The 24,264-nt window shown below is 35.9% G+C and overlaps 2 protein-coding genes across 4 annotated transcripts; both read left to right on the top strand.

Annotated features, from left to right (window-relative positions):
* The first annotated feature begins 4,378 nt into the window (after positions 1-4,378).
* Positions 4,379-9,251, top strand: LOC127878017 (heat shock 70 kDa protein 12B-like). Of its 3 annotated transcripts, none has more exons than XM_052424392.1 (5): positions 4,379-4,464; positions 5,599-5,913; positions 6,316-6,534; positions 6,934-7,078; positions 7,527-9,251. In XM_052424392.1, the coding sequence occupies exons 2-5, from the start codon at positions 5,608-5,610 to the stop codon at positions 8,582-8,584; spliced, it is 1,728 nt and encodes a 575-aa protein (XP_052280352.1). In that variant the 5' UTR covers positions 4,379-4,464; positions 5,599-5,607; the 3' UTR covers positions 8,585-9,251. The 3 variants fall into 3 exon arrangements, with proteins under 3 accessions (XP_052280352.1, XP_052280349.1, XP_052280350.1); XM_052424389.1 differs by lacking the exon at positions 4,379-4,464 and adding an exon at positions 4,715-4,816; XM_052424390.1 differs by lacking the exon at positions 4,379-4,464 and adding an exon at positions 4,736-4,869.
* A 1,411-nt stretch (positions 9,252-10,662) lies between these two features.
* Positions 10,663-22,612, top strand: LOC127879663 (protein arginine N-methyltransferase 9-like). The gene is made up of 11 exons (XM_052426637.1): positions 10,663-11,041; positions 15,293-15,454; positions 15,674-15,748; positions 16,079-16,246; positions 16,562-16,664; positions 16,968-17,044; positions 17,851-18,025; positions 18,462-18,648; positions 18,904-20,014; positions 21,602-21,758; positions 22,084-22,612. The coding sequence occupies exons 1-11, from the start codon at positions 10,755-10,757 to the stop codon at positions 22,459-22,461; spliced, it is 2,880 nt and encodes a 959-aa protein (XP_052282597.1). The 5' UTR covers positions 10,663-10,754; the 3' UTR covers positions 22,462-22,612.
* The last annotated feature ends 1,652 nt before the right edge of the window (positions 22,613-24,264 follow it).

Below are 24,264 nucleotides of genomic sequence, written 5' to 3'. Positions count from 1 at the left end.
TTTAACAATGCATATGACATCTAGAGTGTTCATACATGTAGTTTTCTTTAATTTGATCTCGTGACCTAGTTCTTTATCCCACGTGACTCAGTTTAATGAATATTTGGTAATAAATGCGGCATCTAGAGTGTTTACAAGCGTTATATTTTTACAGAGGTCTAGTTTTTGACATAAGTATTTTACCTTACGAGACCCAGTGTCTACTTTTGCTGAAATAACCTTACATCTACTACTTCTTCTACTTCTGCTACTCCAATTAACCGCATTATGTTTATTATTTGTTTCGCCATACGGACTCTTTAAGATACTTAAATGTATCAACCCGAATTTGAGAGAATTTTATTAATTTTTATGGCATTCAGTTACTGTGATTACAAGATCGAGAACGCGAGAACACGATTCAAAGGAGCGATTTCACAATGCGAGACCACGAGATCACAATTCGTGAATGGGAGATCACTATGCTGGATAATGATAGTAATATCGCTATCTGGCATCGTTATCTCGTGTCTTTGCATCGTGATATCTTGCATTTTTTGTCCAAATTCGACAATTCTTTAAGAGAGGACAATATTAATATTGCGATCTCACATCGTATTCTTGCATCGCGATCTCGCATCTTATTCTCGTATTTTTACATCGACATCCCGCAACCTCGCACCTTTTATTCACGCTAATGACCCGTGAAATACAAACGCGAGAACGAGAAAACACGATGCGAAAGCACGATATAACTAAGCGACGTCCCACATGGCTTTGCGACATTAAGATGCGAGATGGCGCAGCAAAGATTGCTTTATAAAGCTTGCATCTTTCTCTCGAGTACTCGACCTATACACACACTATTTACTTCGCAATATCGCCTGCGGTCGCAAATACGCAGTCGAGTCGGTTCGGTAGACTCTTTTTAATTGGCAAATTTACAATTTTTGAAAATAATCTCATTTGGAAGAAGAGAATGCCGGAATTATATTCAAACAAACGAAATAAGGGTCATCACTAAGAAAGGTGTTATAAATATTGGTTCTTTAATGGTGAATCATCAACTAATATAGCGTTTGTATTTTTTTTACTTTTTATTTTGCAAAAGCATCGTGCTATTTAAAATTGTTTTATTGTACATTGTTGCAATCTTGTTCCTTGTTTTTTGAAATTATTTTAGATTATTCCAAATAATTATCATAGTTGTGTAAGGACATAGCGTTAAATGCCAATTTTCAAAAAGTAGTTAACTTTTAGTAGAATCAATTGTTGTGTGAGCAAAAGTATTTGAAATCATACCATCAAGGCCAAGTGTCCTCTTTAGGCATAAACTTCGTGAAATTGTAAAACGTACTCCAGTATAAGTACTTTAAAGTATAAAGCGTTTACAACACGGACAATCTCAACTTATTTGATTAGCACATGACTGTACCTGATCAACGCTCAACACGCATGCATTACCTATTGTATACAATAACATCAACAGTTCAAGCGAAAAGCCATCCATCTTGCGGACTGACTATAAAACACATTCTGATCCATTTGCATTTAGATATTCCAATAAAAGTCAAATTAGCACAGCATAAATGTGTTGTTTATGCTCTATCCTTTTCCCAATAATATAATATTCAGTCGTACTTTAATTAAGTTTAGTCTAGCATCAACATTTCCACACTGCGATTGTGGTCTTTATTAATCCATTATACTGACTTACTCATTCTGAGCGTCATGAGACTAGATATGTTATTAAACTGTCAATGCACCAATGCTATGACATATTTGCGCACATGAAACTACAAGGCAATATTGCATATAGTATAGATTTCATGCTGACCGCAACATAGAATATAATATCGAGTCACACAAATTTGAGGTTAATGCATTTTTAAAGGGACTTGTTTTTTTTTTCGTATTTTGAAAAGTTTCATTCATATGATTAAAAACAAATCTACCATGTTTTAATAGCCTTAACTAATTATTATAGCAAGAAAAAACAGTTGAACAAAAATCGTTTCCCTCTCCGGAATTTGAGCCCGGGTCCTCTGGAAGCAGAAGCGTTACTACTGCGCCACGCAGCCTTGCATTCCCGTCTCATCCCGATACGTACACTCGATGCATTTTCCAAATTATCGAGGAAAAGCGTTACAAACGCTTTATTTTTTAAACCTATTTTCAATGACTATTATCGGTTAAATAACCATTATTTTAAATATTTTTCTTATTCAATATCGTTATTTCGCTTGTTTAAAGATAATGCATACATTTTTTTTTAATATATGACAAATATTTTGAAAATCGTCATGTAACCAAACTGACCCTTTGAGCTTAAAAAATCAATTCAACATTATGTTCACTAAAACTAGTATGCAATCAAAATGTTACCATTTCAAAACAACCAGTTCATATTTAAATGCTTGTTTAGTCACATACGTAACAGTAGACAAGTAAGAATAACTTGAGCTCCATTTAATTGAATTTAATAAACAGCAAAAGTATCTTGGTTTTCTGTTCGACCATTAATATTGTTTTAGCATGACTTTTAGGTTTTAAAGGGACTTATTCATTTATGTTTGCATTCTAACGAGTGTCACAAAATGCCTTAAACAGCTAGATTTAAACATGGAAACTAATGGACTTAAGTATATTAGCAAGAATAAAATTAAAAAGAGAAATACTTTTTAATGTGAGCTATATCATTTACACCTCGGCCATCCGGACTGCTATTAAACAGCATGTATATTATACACGTTCTTTATATCTATGAGCGATCCACAAGTTGTCACAGTTTTTAAGGTAAACGGCAGAGACACTTAACATTATTTGACCGTTTCGCGTGTATAACGCTTACAACAAGGTCGCGGTGGTGTAGTGGCTGAGGTGTCCGCATAGCGATCGGGAGCTCGTGGGTTCGCTCCCTACTCGGGGAGCGTTCTCATTATCTCCTCTATAGACACCAAGTACTGGTTCTTCCCAGGAAACTGGCTCGACAGTGTCCATATCTGCCTATAATAGGCCTTTCTGTAATAGTCAGAAATTGACTGTAGGAAGTACGAAGTAGAAGGTAGAGGTACAACATAAAAATCTCGGTTAAATGATGCCACTCATAATCACATTTTTTTTATATATATAATGAGTCTCCTATATTATACTATATTAGTGTTATTTCCATCCCCTACATGCTGTATACATTTTTAAATATGCGAAAAAATATATAACGACTTTATTGACATTTTTCAAAAATTAGCAAATTTGCAAATAAGTCGTTATATATATATATATATATATATATATATATATATATATATATATATATATATATATATATATATATATATATATATATATATATATATATATATATATATATATATATATATATATATATATATGAGTATATATATATATAACGACTTATTTACAAATTTGCTAATTTTTGAAAAATGTCAATAAATGTATCAACTTTCAAAGCGCTTATATTCAGAATAGTTTAAACCTTTATAAATGCAAGAAAAAAGTATAATAAAAAAGATTCCCTACCCCAAGATTCTAAAACGGCACCTTAAGGAGCATAAGATAACTCGTTGACAAAGCAACTCGATGACTTATATTAAACTAGAAATGGCGCTGCAGCGGCCGACGCGTATCCCCACGCCGCATGTTTGACCCAGGGGTCAGATCAAAATTCCAAATAGTGCACTTTCGATGCTCATAGCTACCACGTGTTTAAGTTTCAAGGTTCTAGTGCTAATAGTGTAGGAGGAGATAGTGGCCAGGACGGACGGACGAAAAGGCAATTTTGGGTGGGTGTGGCCTATGTGGGTACGAGAAAAAATTGGGTACGAAACAAATTTGGGTACGAAAAAAATGGGTACGAAAAAAAATGGGTACGAAAAAAAATGGGTACGAAAAAAATTTTGGGTACGAAATAAAAATTGGGTACGAAGTAGTACCCGTGAACCTCTCGATAAATTTGAAAGAAGACGGGAACCAAGCTGCCTTTACCTTTACCACATGGATGGTCAAGATAGACCGTGTTGTCATAAGAGATGTTCAGTATTAATTGGAAGTCAATTGGTGTATAAATGAAGAGGTTATGTTAAAACAAAATTTTGGGTGGGCGTGGTTCTCCACTATTTCCTCCTACACTATTAGCACTAGAACCTTGAAACTTACACACATGGTAGCTATGAGCATATGTGCGACAGTGCACTATTTGAAATTTTGATCTGACCCCTGGGTCAAAAGTTATTATCATATGCGTCGCATGTTGTTAGTAAAATGAGTGAAAATGTCCTCATTTTACCCCATTTTACCCCATAACTTTTGACCCAGGGGTCAGTTAAAAATTCCAAATAATGCACCGCCGCACATATGCTCATAGCTACCATGTGTTTAAGTTTCAAGGTTCTAGTGCTAATAGTATAGGGGGAGATAGTGGCCAGGACAGACGGACAGACAGCGGAGATCAATACAATTAAAAGCGTGGGATAATTATTTTAAACGCTATTATGACATATTTTATCAAATGATCGATACAAAAGCGTTGAAAACAATTAAATGATGTATACTGGTTTAAGTCACGTTCTGACATCTGTATCATGTGCAGTGTATAATATATACTATTTTTGAGATGGACAAAGTAGACCGTGAATGCGATCAATACATTCGTGTTAGTTCCGTAATCCCATAATTGGACTCGTAAACCAGGAAGCTTAATTGAAATAAATCGATCGGCTTTTCTGAAAAAGAAAGCTACATTAAAAACGAAAGAGGAAGTAAATTTGAAACTGTACAACTCTAGTCTTTCGTTTTGAAAACATAGATGTACAAAAGGGTAATTCAATTTTCGGAGTTGTGAAGTATTGACACAATAAATTATACATGTTTGTACGTAAATCGTAGATTTTTTAATATTGCAAACTTAATATATTAATTTAAGCATAAATTGATTTTATCTACCCCGGTTAATGTATCTCTATATACAACTAGACAAAACGAATAATTTTATCAAATGAAGTTAATGATCGTGAATTAAAAGAATACCAGACACGGGTTAAACCCTTGACATTCGGCTCATTGGTTCTCCTTATGCTGAGATTGGGAAAAGAGATGAGTGAATGATGGAAGCAATAAATCAGTCAACAAATATTTCTCAAAATATATACAAATCAGATCGATTGATAAGTATATTAACTGCGTGTAAAGAACGCGGTGTTTCGAGAATAATTTAAAAGGAAAGTATTGCGTTTTTTTACAATCGCTTGTACATATCTACGTGAGGCGTACGCGTAAGGCTTAGTCAAATATTTTACGGGTTGATTAAGGTACATATGTTTAGTATTCATGTTGCTAGATATTAGCATATATATATATATGCTTGCAACATATTTCAAAGATGCATTTTCACTATCGACGTTCACACCATCAAAGGGACTTGTTCACAAATGTTCGCAGTTCATAAAAGTGACATTTAGTTCACGTAGTACCATAACTATACACGCTTCCTTCATTAGTTTTGTATATGTGTTCTTTATTTAAAGGGTTAATGGGTTGAACGTTAATTATTCATGCGTACATTTTCAATTAGAAACTAATCACCTTTGAATTTTCCATCAGATATAAATCATGGCATCCAAAGACTTCTTCCTGGTCGCCGCCATTGATTTCGGCACCACTTTCTCCGGCTACGCGTTCTCGGAAGTCACGGAGTTCCAGGCGGACCCTCTGCGCGTCTCCACCTGCACGTGGGGCTCGAGCACGAACTCCGTCATGTCCCTGAAGACGCCGTCCAGCATCCTCTTCCGGCCGGAAAAGACGTTTGACTCGTTCGGGTTCGAGGCGGAGGACAAGTATAGCAACCTCTCGCTGGACAACATGCATCGCTCCTGGTACTACTTCCGACGCTTTAAGATGATGCTTTACAATTCGAAGGTAGATTAGTATTAATGTAATAATAATGAACATCGATAATTTAATCGTGTGTACAATCGTAATACGTGTATGTGAATTTTGAGAAAATAGTGCTCAATTGTGTTTTCTTCTATGTTTAAGTTGTTCATATGTAAGAGACATATGATGTGCACGTCTGATTATGTGATATAAAAAGTATCCATTTAATGCCTCCAGCGTAACGTGTTTGTGAGTAGGGTTTACAATGATTTATTTTCGAGATACATGAATTATCTATTTCACACAAACAAACTCCATAAAATACATGTTTTACACCACTTTCCTCCTACGTCCACGTCCTGTATACCGATCATATGTAAGTTCCGAATAGTAAGGTTATACAACTGAACACTTATGAGATATTTCGGCCCATTCTGTCCCCAGGACGTGCACCGCAGCAATCTGTTGAAGGACGAGACGGGGAAGGAGATGTCGGCTATCGACGTCTTCGCGGCGTCCATCCGCTACATGAAAGACCACCTTGGGGACTTCCTGTCGCGCCGGAGCACGCAGATCCGAGACAACGAGATCCGGTGGGTCCTAACCGTGCCTGCCATCTGGGACGACGCGGCAAAACAATTCATGCGTGAAGCGGCAGAAAAAGTACATTTTTACTATTATATATTAATTAATCAAGCACATGTAATTAAATTAACGCATTAGGCTCAGCATGGAAAAAAAAGAAAAAGTTTACCGAAGGTCAATATTAAAATGACGACATTCTTTTAACAAGGGCGTAGTTTTATTTTCATTACATATACTTTAACTCCCTTCCAAAACATGGGTGCGGTGGGGGCTGGGAATATGGTTTCCGCAAAGTAATAAGGATATATCGGTTTCAATCCCCTTGAGATCGTATTGGCATAACATCAAGTACTGGTTCTACCCAGGATGCGAACATAAAGTGGTGCTTAAATAAACCTTAGGAATAAAACAAATGACCCAAACTTAATATGTTTTAATTTAATAATAGTAATTCAGTGTCATTTGTGTCCGTTTTAGGCAGGAATAGACGGGAAAGCTTTATTGCTGGCTCTTGAACCGGAAGCGGCTTCAATGTGCTGCAAGTACCTTCCGGTTGAGAGAACGGAGACGCGTATTGAGTGTTTTTCTCCGGGGTCAAAATACCTCGTACTTGACGCTGGAGGTAAATTGTGACATTAATGGAGAACTTACATCTATGGCTTAAATATATACACACGTACCTGGGTTTATAATCAAAATGCTGATACAAATTGTAATTAATGTGAATTATAGTTGCTTGCTCTTGTTCGCCAATAACAAAATATTAAACATATTTATTTCAAACAATGCACTTTTGTTTACATAGAATAACAACAGTGTTTATAATACGTACATGTTCGAATAGGATAGGAACGAAAGACAAGGTCTTGTAGAGTTCTTCTCACTGTTCAGGAAAATGTTAATACATGAAATGGAAAAAATTTTTCATGTATATGCGTAATGTTTATGAAATCAAAAGTTTGTACAAATGTGTTTCAAAATTTACTTTTAACTATTTTCAGTTAATATGTCCAAATTAAATCACTTTTAACGCGTTTGACGTAAAATTAATTCCTGTCATGTTGCTGTAGGTGGCACGGTCGACATCACGGTCCATGAGGTGAACCCAGACGGGACACTGAAGGAGCTGCACAAGGCAAACGGCGGTCCCTGGGGCGGCACCACGGTGGATGAGGCCTTTCTAGACTTCCTGTCCGAAATACTGGGCGCGGACGTGCTGGAGGCATTCCGAGACAGGCACCGAGACGACTACATCGACCTGCTACGAGAGTTTGAAACGCGGAAAAGAGCAGTCAAACCCGATTCAGATAGCCGGGTCACGTTCAAGATGCCAATCTCATTGCACGAACTGTACCGCGAGAAGAAGAAAGCCGAGATCCGAGATGCAGTGCGCGACCACCCGAAATATGGGGGAAAAATCACCTGCGCAGGAGACAAGATGCGAGTTGAAGCTGACCTCGTTAAAGATATGTTTAGCAAGACATGCGCCGACATTGTACAGCACGTAAGAAAACTGCTTCTAAACCCAGTTACAAAGGGTACCAGTACATTATTGATGGTCGGCGGGTTCTCTGAGTCACCGATGCTGCAAGACGCCATCAAGAAGGGGTTCCCGGACAAAAAGGTCGTCGTGCCACCGGATGCGGGACTGACGGTTCTCAAAGGAGCGGTCATCTTCGGGCATAACAGCGAAATGATCGTGTCCCGCATTGCTAAATACACGTACGGAATGAAGTGCTTTCGAAGTTTTAACTCGGCGATTCATCCACCTGAACGAATGCAGATTATTAACGGTAGGAAGGAGGTTCCTGGTTGCTTCGATAAGCTCGTTGAGGTAGGAAAATTAGTTTCTCCTGATAAACCTGTTGGACCTAAAACGTATTTTCCTTTCGAAAATCATAGCGGTTTCACTATTAAACTGTTTGCGTCCCCAAAGACAGACCCATCGTTTGTTGACGAGGAGGGGTCCATTCCAATCGGCGAAGTGGATGTTGATTGTCGAGATGACAAGGGATCGGTCACCTCTGCCGATGTTTACCTGATCTTTGGTGGGACTGAGCTTGAGTTGAAAGCAGTTCATTCGGATACAGGCAGAGAAACGAAAGCTAAATTTGACTTCTTGGGATAGACTCCTCTGCATATTTAAGATGTCCGTATGAAAACAATGTGGATGGACTTTGAAAATAAAAAAGGAGTACGATTTTGTCAAATATTTATTAATTTATATCAAATGTGTAAAAAAATTATTAAACATATATTTGTATATAAATTAAAATAAAAGTTAAGAAGAACATGTGTCGAAAAATGCGAAATAAGCCAGATATTTAATTCTGAAATCCAAAATGTCTATACAGTCGAATTCGCCAGCCTGTAAATCATGCATGTACGATGTGAATCTAAATTTAGTTTAACGGTTCATTTTAAATACCTGCAACGATATCTATTTATACGATACACGAACACTTACTAAAAGACGAATGTTTCGGTTATTGTAGGAAAATATGTACGTAGTATCTTCGTCACAATCGGCCCCGGGCGCTAATTTGTCTTTGCTGCATTTTATGAAATTCGTCTTTAATGTATAATTTTTCTTGCCTATTTTGTGTTATTGAAACATATTTTATCAATTTATTACAATTTAACACATATACAAAATCGTATAATCTCGCTTTAACATGGTCAGAGTTGAGTTGTAACATTTCACAAATTTATTATGTGTTTATATACAATTAACGAGTATTTGAAAGACTATCTCTGTGTTGGCAACTTCGTTAAAATAAAACATGTATTTTCTGGTACTTTCTTTTTTAAGGAATGTTAAAATGTTTCTATTTTATATTCTTTTTGATGTCTAAAAAAAATAAACAATTAAAACAAATTTCTCCATCATGAAAATGACAAAAATATTAATTATATTAATAAGTATTGTCCGTGTGAATTTAATTTGTGTTTTTGCTCATTTATTTAATATTAAAGATACATATTTTTGCTGTGCAATCGTTTTTTTGTTGATAATATAAACGTATATCAAATGCAAACGATTGTGTAAGTATCAATTACGCAACAACTGCACACGAGTTTATCACTTACAGAAAATGAAAACAAAATTATTTTATTCCCATCTTTAATTACCAACATGGCTTTCGTTTTTCAGGTACGCTTGTACATAAAATTGACGATAAAGTAAATTAATCTTAGACTCGGCAATAAACATTTTAAAATAAAGTCTATGCCATTGTATCCTTTCCCGGGTGGGAGGAGTGGTATCTGGTTTAAATTTGTCAGTCTTGCCGTCGTCAAGGCCGTCGGAATTGCAGTGAACAAGAGACATAACTCGTGCTTTCATAATTTAAGAATAATTTTTGTCGAGGTGTCCACACAGCCCGGCGTAATTACTAGAAACTCACCAAGTTATAGTTAAAATGCTAGTATATCTGATATTTTCTGCTAATTGGTTTTCGAAAAGTATAATTATTTTGTTTGTTTGCGGTGTTGATTAAAGAAGAATTCGAAGAAGAAACCCGCACCTGTTCGGCATAGTGACTACGAAAAGACTATGAAGACCACTATCTTAAAGGATCCTTTTTACAGATTGTGGCATGTATTGAAGTTTGTCTTTAAATGCTTAAAATACTGATAAATGTAAACATTGGACCTAAAAAGCTCCTGTAAAAAAACAACAAAAAATAAAATTAAAGAAAGAAAAAAGTAACCCTCAACTGGGCTCGAACCACTGACCCCTGGAGTAAAAGACTATCACTTTAGACCACTCGAACAAGTCGGTGATATTATACAGCATTATATCGTGCGAAATAATGCATTATTTTGCATTGATTATAGTTCTAAAATACATGGCATTCATCTGACATACATGTAAACGTCCTTTAAAACTTGCATAAGTAAGCCGCACTAGCTGCCGTTGTGTCCCTTGGTACATGCAGCTGCTCGCAAGCTAGGAGATAACGAATTGAGTGTTGCAGAATATTCTAATCATTAATGCATACTTTTTGTTTAGCCATCTAAATGGAACGAAAATGTGGGCTGAATCTAAAGTTTGGAAATAGTGATGGAGAATTCATAATTATCGGAAATTATTTACGGTGAAATACGAAGAATAAACATGTAACAAAAACTTAGTGCTTTTATCCCTTCAGCGATCTACACGACCTTTGACTTTTTTCAGTAATTAAACAACAACAACAACAACAACAACAACAAACACAACAATAACTGAAAATATTTAACTTAAAGAACGTCTTGGTTAACATCTTTTCTGTACTCTGTCATTAATCATTAACATGTCTAACGTCGAGAAAATAGCACAGATTTCCATTTCCAACGCAAGGAATTGTTTGACAGCACAAAATTATGGCCGCGCATTCGCTAATTTCTTGCTGTTTCTGAAACTAAAATCAGAGAATGCTGCAGATGTGTATCAGGAGTTTGCTCTGGCCTCCAAGGAATGGTTTGAACAGTTAGAACAGGAAAACAGACTGGAGGATCTGTTCAAGGGATATGATCAGGCCTGTGAATTGTATCCAAACCATGATGTTGTTCTTAACAATATTGGCGCACAGCTTTTTAGGTAATTAGTGTATATCCTACGATTTCCTTATATTGAGTGTCTCATTATTTCGATCACTTTGTTCACATTAAGAACTTAGCTTTTGTGATGACATCACATGCAATGCCTTAAAGTATTATGTCTCACATTACTCGCTTGTAAATAAATACACAATCAAAATGAGGAAAAAAGTGAGGCAGACAACTGCCCTTGTGTTAACACAACACTTTCATGTATGGTAGTGTTTTGTTGAGTCGTGTGTTCTTTTAGAGTTGTGGTTATAGAGATAACGTGAAGTAACTTATAGAATGTTCCCATATTATGCAGTCGTTACGGAAAAATGTTTTGACCAGGTCACCATCATTTTGCTGATCAAAATTGGGATAAAAACAGGTCAAGATTGTTATTCATCACAGCTCTTGTCAACTATTTCCTTGTTTATAAATTGTTCATATAGTGTTCCTTAATAACAAAAAATCATTTATTTATGAGTATTTTCCATGCTACATTGTCTGTTTTTTCAAAAGAAATTAACCTCCCCTGCACTGTCAGTTTTAAGGCTATTTACTAGTGCTGCAACAATACGCCAAAAACCGTATTGCAATATATTGTCAGTTCAAAAACCCGCATTGCAATATATCGCAATATATTGCTAACTTGTACCAAAATTATAACTTGCCAATTACCCGATAATCCCGTATATTCCAGTTTTAAAGCAAATTCTGGTATATATTCACTATAAATGTGTTCAAGAATAACAAGAAACACAAACATTTGCGAATTTTCTTAAGTATCAAATACATTTTGGCATTTGTTACTATTTAAAGATGTGATGAAATAACGTCCAACCGGGGCGTTTTTTTCCACTGAACACGTGTAATTCACCTGGCGTGATGTTCCCGTTTTTATACAACACAAAATACACCCATACTTTCCATGCGACGTTCTACATGTCTGTATAATTTTCGCGCGCTTTTGAGACAAAGGATAAAACACTTGTTATTTGACGCTAGAATTTTTTATTGTTGCATAAGCATTAAAATTTGGAAGCGTATTTCCGAAATTCGGATAACAAATTTAATAATGCTCAATTCAGAACTGAACGAAACATTTATAGCTGTGCGCAATTAATTCAACGATAATCTGTTCAAAAGCATCGAACGAATGCTCCGATGTAACAACGCTACTCCGTATAATACACTTTCAGAATGCTAATTTTACGAAAAAAATATTTACACTGCTTTGTTTTGTTTACCTTGTTATCATTATTTCGGATGGCTTTTCTGGACGAAATGTGAATGATTTTTTGTAAAATTTTCGTACCGGTATGATGAAAATCGTATCGCAATACAATATGCGGATTGCGTATTGCGATATATACCGATATAGCGGTATATTGTTGCAGCACTACTATTTACAGTATGCAATTGGAATAGCCAATCAGAATGCATGGCTCAACAATAAACCTATTTTCAAGATGGTAGTTTGACACCATCAACATAATCGATTATTTATTATTATTACAGACGATTAACATTTGAAAAAAAGCCAAATATAAAGACCAAAGGTTTACCGTTAATAATTATGTTTATTATGATTCATAGTCATATATTTATAACTTTAGGAAAATTACCCATGACTCAATAAACATAACATATGTGATTTATATTAAAGAAAATACTTTTACTTTTTCCCCAATTCTCCAAAAATGTTGCATGAAACAATCTTGTTTAAAAACTGTGCGCACAATGCAAAAATAGGCGAAAAAGCCTTTGTGTTTTTGCAATTCTAGGGCACTTTATGTGTCAATGTTGCTCAGGTGAAGAATGAATGATAAAACAGAAACTTGTTTGATTGTAAATATAATTTTATTAAAAAGTTTAAGTACTGTTTCAGTTTGTATAAATATGTGTAGTGAATTGAATTTTTGAATTTTTGTTTGCCTATTGCAATCAAGTACTCTCCCTTTTCTAATGTGATGTCTCTATACCAGGTTAACTATGCTTGTATTTGATGTTATTGCAGGTTTTAACATGGAGTTAACAGTAATTAAATGAATCTTTGATTGTGAATCGTTTATTGCTGCATTGTTTGCATTAATGTAGAAATTATATTACTTGTTTGCAGGGGAGGTAAATTTCTTGTGAGAAAATTTCAACAGATGATATAGCATGGAAAATGCTCATAAATAAAATATTTTGTGTTGTAAGAATCACTAATGTTGCTTTTTAATCAGCAAAAGGATGGTGACTGTGTTAAAACTTTTTATCTGTAACAAACTGCAGTTGTCTGAACATTGTATCAAGTGATGTCATGCGATCTCTATACCCTCAACTAGAAAAGAACCCAAGACTGAACAAAAAAACAACCTTTCTAAATGCTATATTCTTCTTGAGTCATGGGTAATTTTCACAAAATATGTTGTATTAAAAATATTTTATTAATATATTTCCATGAATCCTTATCTATTTCTTTTCATAATTTTTATAAGATTTTACATCTGAAAATATTTTATAAATATATGACCTTGCATCATTATAAACATAATTATTAACCTTTGGTCTTTATATTTGGTTCTTTTCTTTCAAATGTTGATCGTCTGTTAACATCAAAATAACTGATTGTGTTGATAGTGTCAAAACGCCATCTTGAAAATTACAGTTCTTCATGAGCAATTGATTTACCCTAACCCTGGCTGTTCCAATATAAAGATTTGCATGCTATAAATAGCCTTAAATTTGACATTGCAGGGAAGTTTAATTTCTTGTGAAAAATGTCAACAGACAGTGTAGCACGGACAATTCCCATAAATTAACGATTTTGTGTTTGTTGAAAACACTATATGATCAATACATAAAGGAGGTAATATTGAGTTATGATGAAATACAATATTTACCTGTTTTTGTTGCCCTTTTGATCAGCAAAACGATGGTGACAGTGTCAAATATTTTTTCTGTAACAAACTGCAACTGCATCATGTCTGAACATTCTATCAAGGGATTTAACTGGATATCTAGGCATGCCCACAACTCAAAAAGAACCTACCATACTTTTTAAAACAATATAGGATGCTGATTAAAATAAAAATATCTCGGCTAAGGATTATAACTGTTCAAAGGAGTGGTCATATAGAAGTCACACCAACCGTCTGTGTATCTGTCTGGGCTGTCCAGATGTTAGTTTTTGGACATCAGGACTTAAATTACATCCAAAAATTGCAGTCTTGCCTCCATTTCACAACTATGGAAGTCACTTTTTCATCCAATTATCTTCATGCACTTTGTTATCTAATACACAAGACATACAAGACTCAACATAAATTTGGTGACTATTTGTAATACAATGCCAAAATTCAGTTATCTACGCCCACCAGCAACTAAAAACTTGTTTATTACCTAAATCAACAAAAGTTTACCAGACACTTCTTTTAAAGGACCCATTCAGATTTGTTTTCTTTTAAAACTGATTTAAAAAAAAATATTTAAGTTTTACAATTTTTTATTAAGCTTTAAACCAAAGAATGCAGTATAAAACATTTCTTTTTTCTGTATTTTAACATTAATTTGAAAACATGTAACCAATATTTTTCATGTTGCCTGTACATTACTGAAATAAAAGCAGGATATCAAGTTTTTATGCCTGGGACAACCAAAATGTAAGGCTTGGAAGGTGGGGTACTCCAACTTTCAAAAGATTGTACAAGTGCTGTTTCTTGGTCAACTCCTTGACATGTGTTTCGAAGCAACACAACACACCCCTACAATTATTGTGTACTTGTTCAAGAAAATTTGTACTGACCAATTATATGTATGTATATGTCTCCTTCATCAATTTGTCGTTTACACAATATAATCACTGAGTTATAAGATTGAATGATTATTTCTTTCATTTTTAATACAACATATAAAATGTGAATTAAGCAAGTAAGATTTGATTTAACTAACTTGCATCAAAACTCCTGAACCTGGTAAGCATTTGCTTTAGAGGCTAAACAAATGATTTCCACATGAGCATAAAGCATTTTGACTTAAATCGCAACTTGTGCAATTGAGGTTAACAAATTGCTGTATCTTTACCAATATTGAAATAGAAGAAGAAAGAATTGTCTGTTGTATGTAATTAACAAGCACATTGTGCGAGATTATTATTTTTACATGCCTTAGAGAAAAAGCACTAGGATTTTGCTATTTTTGTTATTAATTATTATTGTAATTATCTTAATTATCCTTTAAATAATTGTTTACAATTATTATGGCCTTATTTATTGGTTAGATTGGGCTACATACAGGAAGCAGCTGCGTACATCAGGAAATCACTGATGATTAGCCCACACAACCTGGCTGCACGGGACAACCTGGAGAACATCTGTAGCCATCTCGTGGAAAGGTGGCACTTTGCCATGCTCAATGACAAGAAAAGAAACATGTCTTACAGGTTAAAAATTGCTAATATCAGTTTTTCTTTGAAAAAGTTTAAATAGATTAATGTATAACTCTTAGATTGGCTTATAGTATTTTAAGCTATTTAATAAACTTGAGCACCTCAAACGTGTTCAGTCTTAAGGTTATCTAATTAAATAGACATTATGTTTATCTTGGTATCCATCTATTGTGACATATACTTGTTTAAGCACAGAGTTTATTAATGTTGCAGGTTTGCAATTCAGAAAGCAGTGAAGTCAGGCTACAGTACAGTTTTAGACATTGGAACAGGCACTGGTATATTGAGGTAATAATATTCAAATTTAATGACCTATTATAGAAACTAAATTTTATAGAGATATGTACGTCACTGCAACCAAATAGTTTTTATCTCCGTTCTTAGTAAAGTGAATAAAGAACTCAGTAGAAATGATTTCTTGCGAACAAAAATACTGACCAAAACACTTAACACTCATTCCTTATAACTGATGCAATTTTAGCATGCATCATATTATTTTTGATTGTCTGAGTCTTTGCATATATGGTAATGTCACAAGACTATGCCATGGACTTCATTATTCTCTTGTTTAAGCAGGATGCTAAATAATATAGTATAGCTTATAATATATACTTGTAGTTTGATGTGTCACTCTGCTGGTGCCCAGCAAATAACTGCATGTGACGGTTCCCGTGCTATGTACGATGTAGCCTTTGATGTGCTGGGAGCAAATGGGGCACAGGAGGAGATAACTCTTTTGCATAAACACTCTACGGCTCTCACTGTACCTGATGATCTCCCCTCAAGGTTGGACATTTTGAACTGGATAAGAATATTTGAACTGTGACCATTTAATGTTTTCAATAAAATAAGGACTAGTAAAAAACTCAACAACAAGCAAATAATATGAAAAATTAATCAACAACACAGAACAACAACCAAAATAATCTTTAACAGATGTTGTTTGATTTTTTTCATTTGCCTCTTAGGGAACTATGAATCTACTTATAAAGTGTTATACTTCTTTTGAAGTACAATTTCAAAATTGTTGGATCGCTTCAAATCTTAAAACCTATATGTGTGTGTCATAACATGTTATTTAATAAACGTAATGATTTGCAGAGTTAAATTGGTTGTCACAGAGACGTTTGATGCTGGATTGTTTGGGGAACACATTGTCTCTACTATGATACATGCGTGGAAAAATCTAATTTCTACCAGTCCTGTAAGTTTTTGCGATTCTATGATATTAACCTTGCCTTAAATGAGTTTTGGAATAATAATCCCTACAATATCTCAATATAAAAATATTAATATTATATATATATTTCAATGTTTATTTGTAAAATCAAGCAAAACGTTTCATAGTTATATGTCTTGTAAGCTTTCTCACGTGTTATAAAATTTACAGTTTATGCTTATTCCATAGTTATGTACATGTATATTGCAAACATTGATACAATTTTAATATAAGGGTTTGTTTATTAAAAATAAATTTGTCAGTTAATATTGGTACTGCATTTAACAGACTGGAACAGTTATTCCATGCGGAGCCACAGTTTACGTGTGCGGAATTGAATGTGAAGCCATTCGAAGTAAAAGCAGGTACTAAAATACTGTCATACTAGCTATGAGACAGAGGGAATAATAAGTTGTTATTTTCTGTATGTAAAAATCATGAACAATTATAAATTGACAGTCATTGAAACTATAGCAATATCAAAACTTGAGTTCTTCTCATAAATGCTACAGTAACCTTTAATCAGAGCCATTTATGGTTTGTCTCATTAGTCTCTAGCAAGTATAAATGCCAACATTTGATAATGAAGGGAAAAGAGTGCAAACGATTGAAACAAAACACCAGATTTATTTGAGCCTCTCATTTGAAACACAGAGTTTAATGCACGTGTTTACCCTTTCCCACTCGGAAGCAAAGTGAAAATTGCTCTGTGCAAACAGCTTAAAACCAGAACAGCCTGCGAGTAACTCAGTCTGTTCAGGTTTCATGCTGTTTGCTGCTCATCAGTATCTTAGGGTCGGAAATGAAGCCTTTAAAAGTTGAATACAGTAAGAAAGGTCTTTAATTGAATTTAACTTTCTAAGGGACTACAAATGCGTAAAAATATGTATCTAAGTGGAAAAGGGTCAAACTGTTAACCCAGATTAGCCAGTACAGTACACATCCGCTTATCTGGGAACACACTTTCCGCTTGTATGGAATTTTCTGTTCAAGGAATTTTCTTCTTGACAAAAAATCAAGTCTAGGCTGAAAGTGGTGTCCCTGATTAGCCTGTGCAGACTGCATATGCTTATCAGGGAAAACACTACTCACAGGCATTGAGCCCTGTCTTCCCAGATCCAGGCTTAAATAGAAACAATAAAAGGAGACACCAGTTTTCTTTCTGTTCAAGACTGCTGTTTCCAGTGCTGCAGCACCTAGACCTGTCCGGTGTGAGCATGTTCAGCTGTGTGGGGCGAGTGGCGGAGGAGCCCTACACGACAGAGAACCTTGCCAGGATCCCAGGGGGGTACAGGATACTCACCAACATTGCCGAGCTGCTCCGGGTCAGCTTCTGCAACCTCTGTGTATGTGTAGTTCAAAGTGAACATGGCTATGTGCAACCAGCATAAAACCAGAAACAGCTTGCAAGCAACTTACAGTCCGTTCAGGTTTCATGCTATTTGCTGCTCATCAGTATCTAAGGGTTGAAAATGAAGCTTTGAAAACTTGATTTGCTAAGGGACTACAAACAAGTCACAGTGCGTTTATTAGTGGTAAAGGGTTAACAGTTTTCAATCACTAAATCACTTCAATGTTAATTGTTGGCCTGATTAGCTTTTTCACAGCCAACAGAAGTTATTTGTCCCTTAAAAAAAAAAGTGCGTAAAAAGTTCCTCGTGACTTGCCGGTGAAATGAAAAAACTGGTTTTCACTGGGCTTTTTGTTATACTAAAATCTATCATTCTAGTTGACCCAGGATTTCAACATTAAGTTTTCAGTAAAAAACTATTCATTTTTCAGGAGCTAGAATCATTCAACAAAGGAAGAGACTGGGTTCAAGAGTTGTTTGTCCGCAAACCAGGTCGGGTTGATGCACTGGCAGTCTGGTTTGACCTTCATCTTGATGACACCATCACTATAGCAACAGCTGCTGACTCTCAGAGTTGCTGGGAGCAGGCAATATTCCCAGTATCAGCACGAAATGGAGGTGCGTTGATACTTTCACCTTTTATTAAAGAATAGAGTTTGATGTCAACACTGTTAATTTAAAAAATTTCTTTTATAAAATTAATTATTTTGGTGGACGTTTGGTTGCAAATTTCAGTTGTTCAAATATTAATAAAAGTATTGTTGCAAGTTTTATTTTTGCCATATTTTAATTATTTTTTATCACTCCATTAGTGTTAGTGTTTAGTTATATATTTATTTTAAATATTAAAATTGAGGTTCTTTCTTTTTTAAGACACAAACAAATTCCATGTCAAGAGAAAAGATAGGTTGCAGACAACCTTCCACTTTGAGCTTGACTGCTTTCTCCTAACAAAATGTGATATTCTTTGTGCTGAGCGACCGAACGTGATAAGTCAGCCTATAATAAATATTCCCTGTGCTACATCCCCGGAAAAGGAATCCAGAGAGCTGCATGGAGAAAATGACCATAATGAGCATGCAAGGTCACAGAAAGGGCATAGTGACCTTGATTTTGATTGCCAAAGCAGTGGAGCAGTGAGTTCACATAGATACAGCCCTGCAAGTGTTGGTTCATCTGTCAAGGAGTGCAGCCAACAAACTTTGCCCTTCAGAAAGAGAAAGGTTTCTGAAGAGGAGATGCGTGAATTTTGTACAACTTCTGGTATGAATTGTGACATTTCCACCTCAAAAACCGATCATTGTCATCAAGCGGAAGAACTGACATCTTTTTCTGTAGGTGCAGGTCATACTACAGTGAATGTATGTGCAGATGAATTATCAGAAGGTACTGTGAATGATTCTTCTGTAACTTACAACACAGCTGATGAAACAAGCATGTGTGATATTGGTGAGCAACAGGTGTCCACTGACATATCATCTGATATGGAGGGTGCAGACATGCTGTTTGACATGTCCAAGTGCTCTATTGACCCAGCCACAGCGGCAGCTGAGCAGCTTGTGAAGGACCGGGCGTCAAACAGGAAAATGACGTGTGTGACAGACAGCGTTGAGATTCAGTACATCAATGATATACACCTCAACAGTCAGTATTGCCGTGCCTTGCAACGCGCCCTTTCACAAATACAGTCATCACCGTCATCTAACAATCCATCAATTTTATATATAACACCCAGGCTGTCATTTCTCGGAATTCAGGCAGCGAAAATGGGTTTTAAGTCTGTTACCATGGCTACATCAGATGAACATTTTGACGCTCTTCACCAGGTTGCAGCCTTGAATGGTTGCCAATCAGGGGTGATTACTCTATTGGAAATGTCAGACCTGAGTGACCTTGACTTGAAAGCGGACATCGTGTTTAGTGAGGTTGTGGATCCATGTGGGGCCCTGAGACAACAGGCTCTGGAAGACCACGTGTATCATATGTAAGTGAAGTCTGATAACCATGTGTATCATATGTAAGTGAAGTCTGAGAACCATGTGTATCATATGTAAGTGAAGTCTGAGAACCAAGTGTATCATATGTTAGTGAAGTCTGAGAACCACGTGTATCATATGTAAGTGAAGTCTGCAAACCTTGTGTATCATATGTAAGTGAAGTCTGAGAACCACGTGTATCATATGCAAGTGAAGACTGAGAACCACGTGCATCATATGTAAGTGAAGTCTGAGAACCATGTGTATCATATGTAAGTAAAGTCTGAGAACCACGTGCATCATATGTAAGTGAAGTCTGAGAACCATGTGTATCATATGTAAGTAAAGTCTGAGAACCATGTGTATCATATGTAAGTGAAGTCTGAGAACCACGTGTATCATATGTAAGTGAAGTCTGAGAACTACGTGTATCAAATGTAAGTAAAGTCTGAGAACCACGTGTATCATATGTAAGTGAAGTCTGAGAACCACGTGTATCATATGTAAGTGAAGTCTGAGAACCACGTGTATCATATGTTAGTGAAGTCTTATAACCACGTGTATCATATGTAAGTGAAGTCTGAGAACCACGTGTATCATATGTAAGTGAAGTCTGAGAACCACGTGTATCATATGTAAGTGAAGTCTGCAAACCTTGTGTATCATATGTAAGTGAAGTCTGAGAACCATGTGTATCATATGTTAGTGAAGTCTGAGAACCACGTGTATCATATGTAAGTGAAGTCTGAGAACCATGTGTATCATATGTAAGTGAAGTCTGAGAACCATGTGTATCATATGTTAGTGAAGTCTGAGAACCATGTGTATCATATGTAAGTGAAGTCTGAGAACCATGTGTATCATGTAAGTGAAGTCTGAGAACCACGTGTATCATATGTAAGATAAGTCTGAGAAGAAGTGCACTTAATGCATGTGTGTTAAGGTTCGTCCCACTTTATCCTGTGCAGTCGGCACATGCTATTCAGGGACAACACTTTCCACTTTTTTGTAATTTTTGGTTCATAGAAAATCTCTTCTAAATGACAAGCCAGTCTAGGCAGAAAGTGTCATCCGTGATTAGCCTGTACTGACTGCACAGGCTAATCTGAGAAGACACTTAAAGCATAAGTGTAAGTGTAGTCCAGAGAGCATTGTAGTCCAAAATGTCAGAGAGAAGTGACATTCTTTCTACCATATTTAGGGATAAGTTGATCGATAAGTGGCAGTGATATGTAAACATGCTACATTAGCTAATCATGTATTTAGTTTTCTGTATGGCAGAAAATAATGGCTGTGATGAGTCAGTTAAGAGTATAAAAATCAAAACATTGTCTTACACACATAATCATCGGCCTTGTTCAGAAGAATTTTTATGGTTATAGATGTTCAAGAATTTGATACATTATTATGTTGATCAGAATGTAATAACCCTGTTTTGAATTGAAACTGAGTATTATTAATCTATGTGACACCGGGATTGACATCTTTCTTGTCAAAAAACATTTAATTGCTTTGATGAATGTTCTAATTTAAAACAACAAATAAGAATAAACTATTTCACCACCAATAAAATATTGCATAGTTTAAACTTTCAGCATCACCAACTTAGCCCCTAATGGCCATGTGTTCCCGGGTCATTTGAGAGTCCAGGGTCTGTTCATAGAATCTCAGGAGCTAGAGTGTCTGAGTCACGTCACTGGCGATGAGGCCACACTGGACTACCAGATTGCAGAGTTTATCAACGTGTTCCAGGTAAGAGATGTATGGGACATAGGAGCATTGCTCTGTGAAACCGGGATTTAATGCATGTGCGTACAGTGATGTCCAAGGTAAGCCTGTGCTGTCTTGACACTAGGGGCACTCATGTCCTATGGGAGCATGTCGTGGTTTTTGCAGATGACATTTTCAAAAACTGCCTCTTGCTTGTGTAAATGTTATGTACAGTAAATACCATACACCACTATCTTATATACTGTGACGCAAATTACAAATGATAATAATGACCCAAATTATTACAAACTAACCTCATGAAGTAAGCGGAGTCAATTGATTATCCATGATCTTAATTTTTTTCCAGATGCAAAATCATTTGAACATTGACCTTACAACTCTTAACTACTCCAAACTGACTGAAGTCATTGAATTAGCAAGCTTGGACTTTGCCAATATCACCATTGAAACTGGTCCAGAAATCCTTGACCTCAATGTGGAAAGGTCAACAGAGGTCATTGCAAATGGGAAGATTTCAGCACTGGTGTATTGGTTTGAAATTATCTTGGACAAGGACACTGTAGTGAATACGCTTGATTCCCGTCACCATTGGAAACAGGCCGCCATAATGATCAGGGACACTTTCCATGTTGGTCAAGGTCAGACGCTTGTCACCAAGGTGATGATGCAGAATAGTTGCCTGGATGTAAAAGTGTTGACACCAGAGTGTGTCAATGGCCATTGAAATTGTAAAAATAAACTGTCAAGGCGTTTACCATGTGAACTTGTTTATACATTTAAATCAATGCAGAGTTACGTATTGTTAAAGCTTTTAAGAACATTTTGTGTGCTTTTTTATACAAGACTTTGATAAAATAATTATTGTACAAACCTAACAGTATACATGTTGTATTGTTATTAGGTTAGATTGGCGAATGTCGGCGGGCGGGCGGGCTGGCGGGCGGAACAAGCTTGTCCGGGCCATAACTTTGTCGTTCATTGTGAGATTTTAAAATCATTTGGCACATTTGTTCACCATCATTAGACGGTGTGTCGCGCGAAAGAATTATGTCGATATCTCTAAGGTCAAGGTCACAATTTGAGTTCAAAGGTCAAAAATGGCTATAAATGAGCTTGTCCGGGCCATAACTTTGTCGTTCATTGTCAGATTTAAAAATCATTTGGCACATTTGTTCACCATCATTAGAAGGTGTGTCGCGCGAAAGAATTACGCCGATATCTCCAAGGTCAAGGTCACACATTGAGTTCAAAGGTCAAAAATGGCCATAAACGAGCTTGTTCAGGCCATATCTATGTCATTCATTGTGAGATTTTAAAATCATTTGGCATATTTGTTCACCATCATGGGACAGTGTGTGACACGAAAGAATTACGTCAATAATTCCAAGGTCAAGGTCACCACAACTAAAAATATATTTATTTTGATACAAATGGGGTTAATTATAAACAATTATCAGATAAAGGGAGACAACTAAAACTAAACTGATTAAATCAGTTCAGTTTTAGTTGTCTCCCTTTATCTGACTTTTTTTCACATTGAAAACCTGGTTTTGTGACAATTTTGTCCCTTGTTAAACCTATCTTCAAATGTGTAATTGTTTTGTGTAAAATTAAATATTAATTTCTAAATAAAATAATAAGGAAACAATTGTGAAAACTCAAGCTTTCATTAACAGTGCTACCCACACATCCTGCTTAGACGCTGACTTACCATGTTGACAATTTATTTATGCCCCCCTTCGAAGAAGAGGGGGTATATTGTTTTGCACATGTCGGTCGGTCCGTCCGTCCGTCCACCAGATGGTTTCTGGATGATCACTCAAGAACGCTTAGGCCGAGGATCATGAAACTTCATATGTACATTGATCATGACTGGCAGATGACCCCTATTGATTTTCAGGTCACTAGGTCAAAGGTCAAGGTCACAGTGACTCGAAATAGTAAAATGGTTTCCGGATGATAACTCAAGAATGCTTAGGCCTAGGATCATGAAACTTCATAGGTACATTGATCATGACTGGCAGATGACCCCCATTGATTTTCAGGTCACTAGGTCAAAGGTCAAGGTCACAGTGACTCGAAACAGTTAAATGGTTTCCGGATGATAACTCAAGAACGCTTACGCCTAGGATCATGAAACTTCATAGGTACATTGATCATGACTGGCAGATGACCCCTATTGATTTTCATGTCACTAGGTCAAAGGTCAAGGTCACAGTGACTCGAAATAGTAAAATGGTTTCCGGATGATAACTCAAGAATGCTTACGCCTAGTTTGTATTTGCCTTTGAATCTCCAAGCATGACCTTCAAGGTTATTGTGTGCAAAATACCATCTTGTATAGTTTAACATGTGTGTGTGTGTTGTTTTCTAAACCTCCAATTTCTGGGTAAGTTGCAGTCAGGCCAAAGCTTGGGTACAGACCAACATGGTTCCTTTATAGCCACCTCAACAGACATGTAGGGGGTATGTAAAATGTAATGTATTTGTGTGGTAATCCATGCAACAATTTCCTGGTGGCTTGATT

The sequence above is a fragment of the Dreissena polymorpha genome, chromosome 4 (genome assembly GCF_020536995.1).
Source record: "Dreissena polymorpha isolate Duluth1 chromosome 4, UMN_Dpol_1.0, whole genome shotgun sequence".
Lineage (NCBI taxonomy): Eukaryota > Metazoa > Mollusca > Bivalvia > Myida > Dreissenidae > Dreissena > Dreissena polymorpha.
The sequence above is the reverse complement of the archived record's forward strand: the minus strand, read 5'-3'. Positions and strand labels throughout refer to the sequence as shown.

Excerpts from the sequence above, each read along its gene's own strand:
- LOC127879663 (XM_052426637.1), top strand. The coding sequence starts at position 10,755 with ATGTCTAACGTCGAGAAAATAGCACAGATTTCCATTTCCAACGCAAGG. Across the intron at positions 16,665-16,967 it reads ATCTAATTTCTACCAGTCCT|ACTGGAACAGTTATTCCATG; the intron begins GTAAGTTTTTGC and ends TGCATTTAACAG. Across the intron at positions 20,015-21,601 it reads GAAGACCACGTGTATCATAT|CATCACCAACTTAGCCCCTA; the intron begins GTAAGTGAAGTC and ends TTAAACTTTCAG.
- LOC127878017 (XM_052424392.1), top strand. The coding sequence starts at position 5,608 with ATGGCATCCAAAGACTTCTTCCTGGTCGCCGCCATTGATTTCGGCACC. Across the intron at positions 6,535-6,933 it reads TGCGTGAAGCGGCAGAAAAA|GCAGGAATAGACGGGAAAGC; the intron begins GTACATTTTTAC and ends TGTCCGTTTTAG. Across the intron at positions 7,079-7,526 it reads CCTCGTACTTGACGCTGGAG|GTGGCACGGTCGACATCACG; the intron begins GTAAATTGTGAC and ends ATGTTGCTGTAG.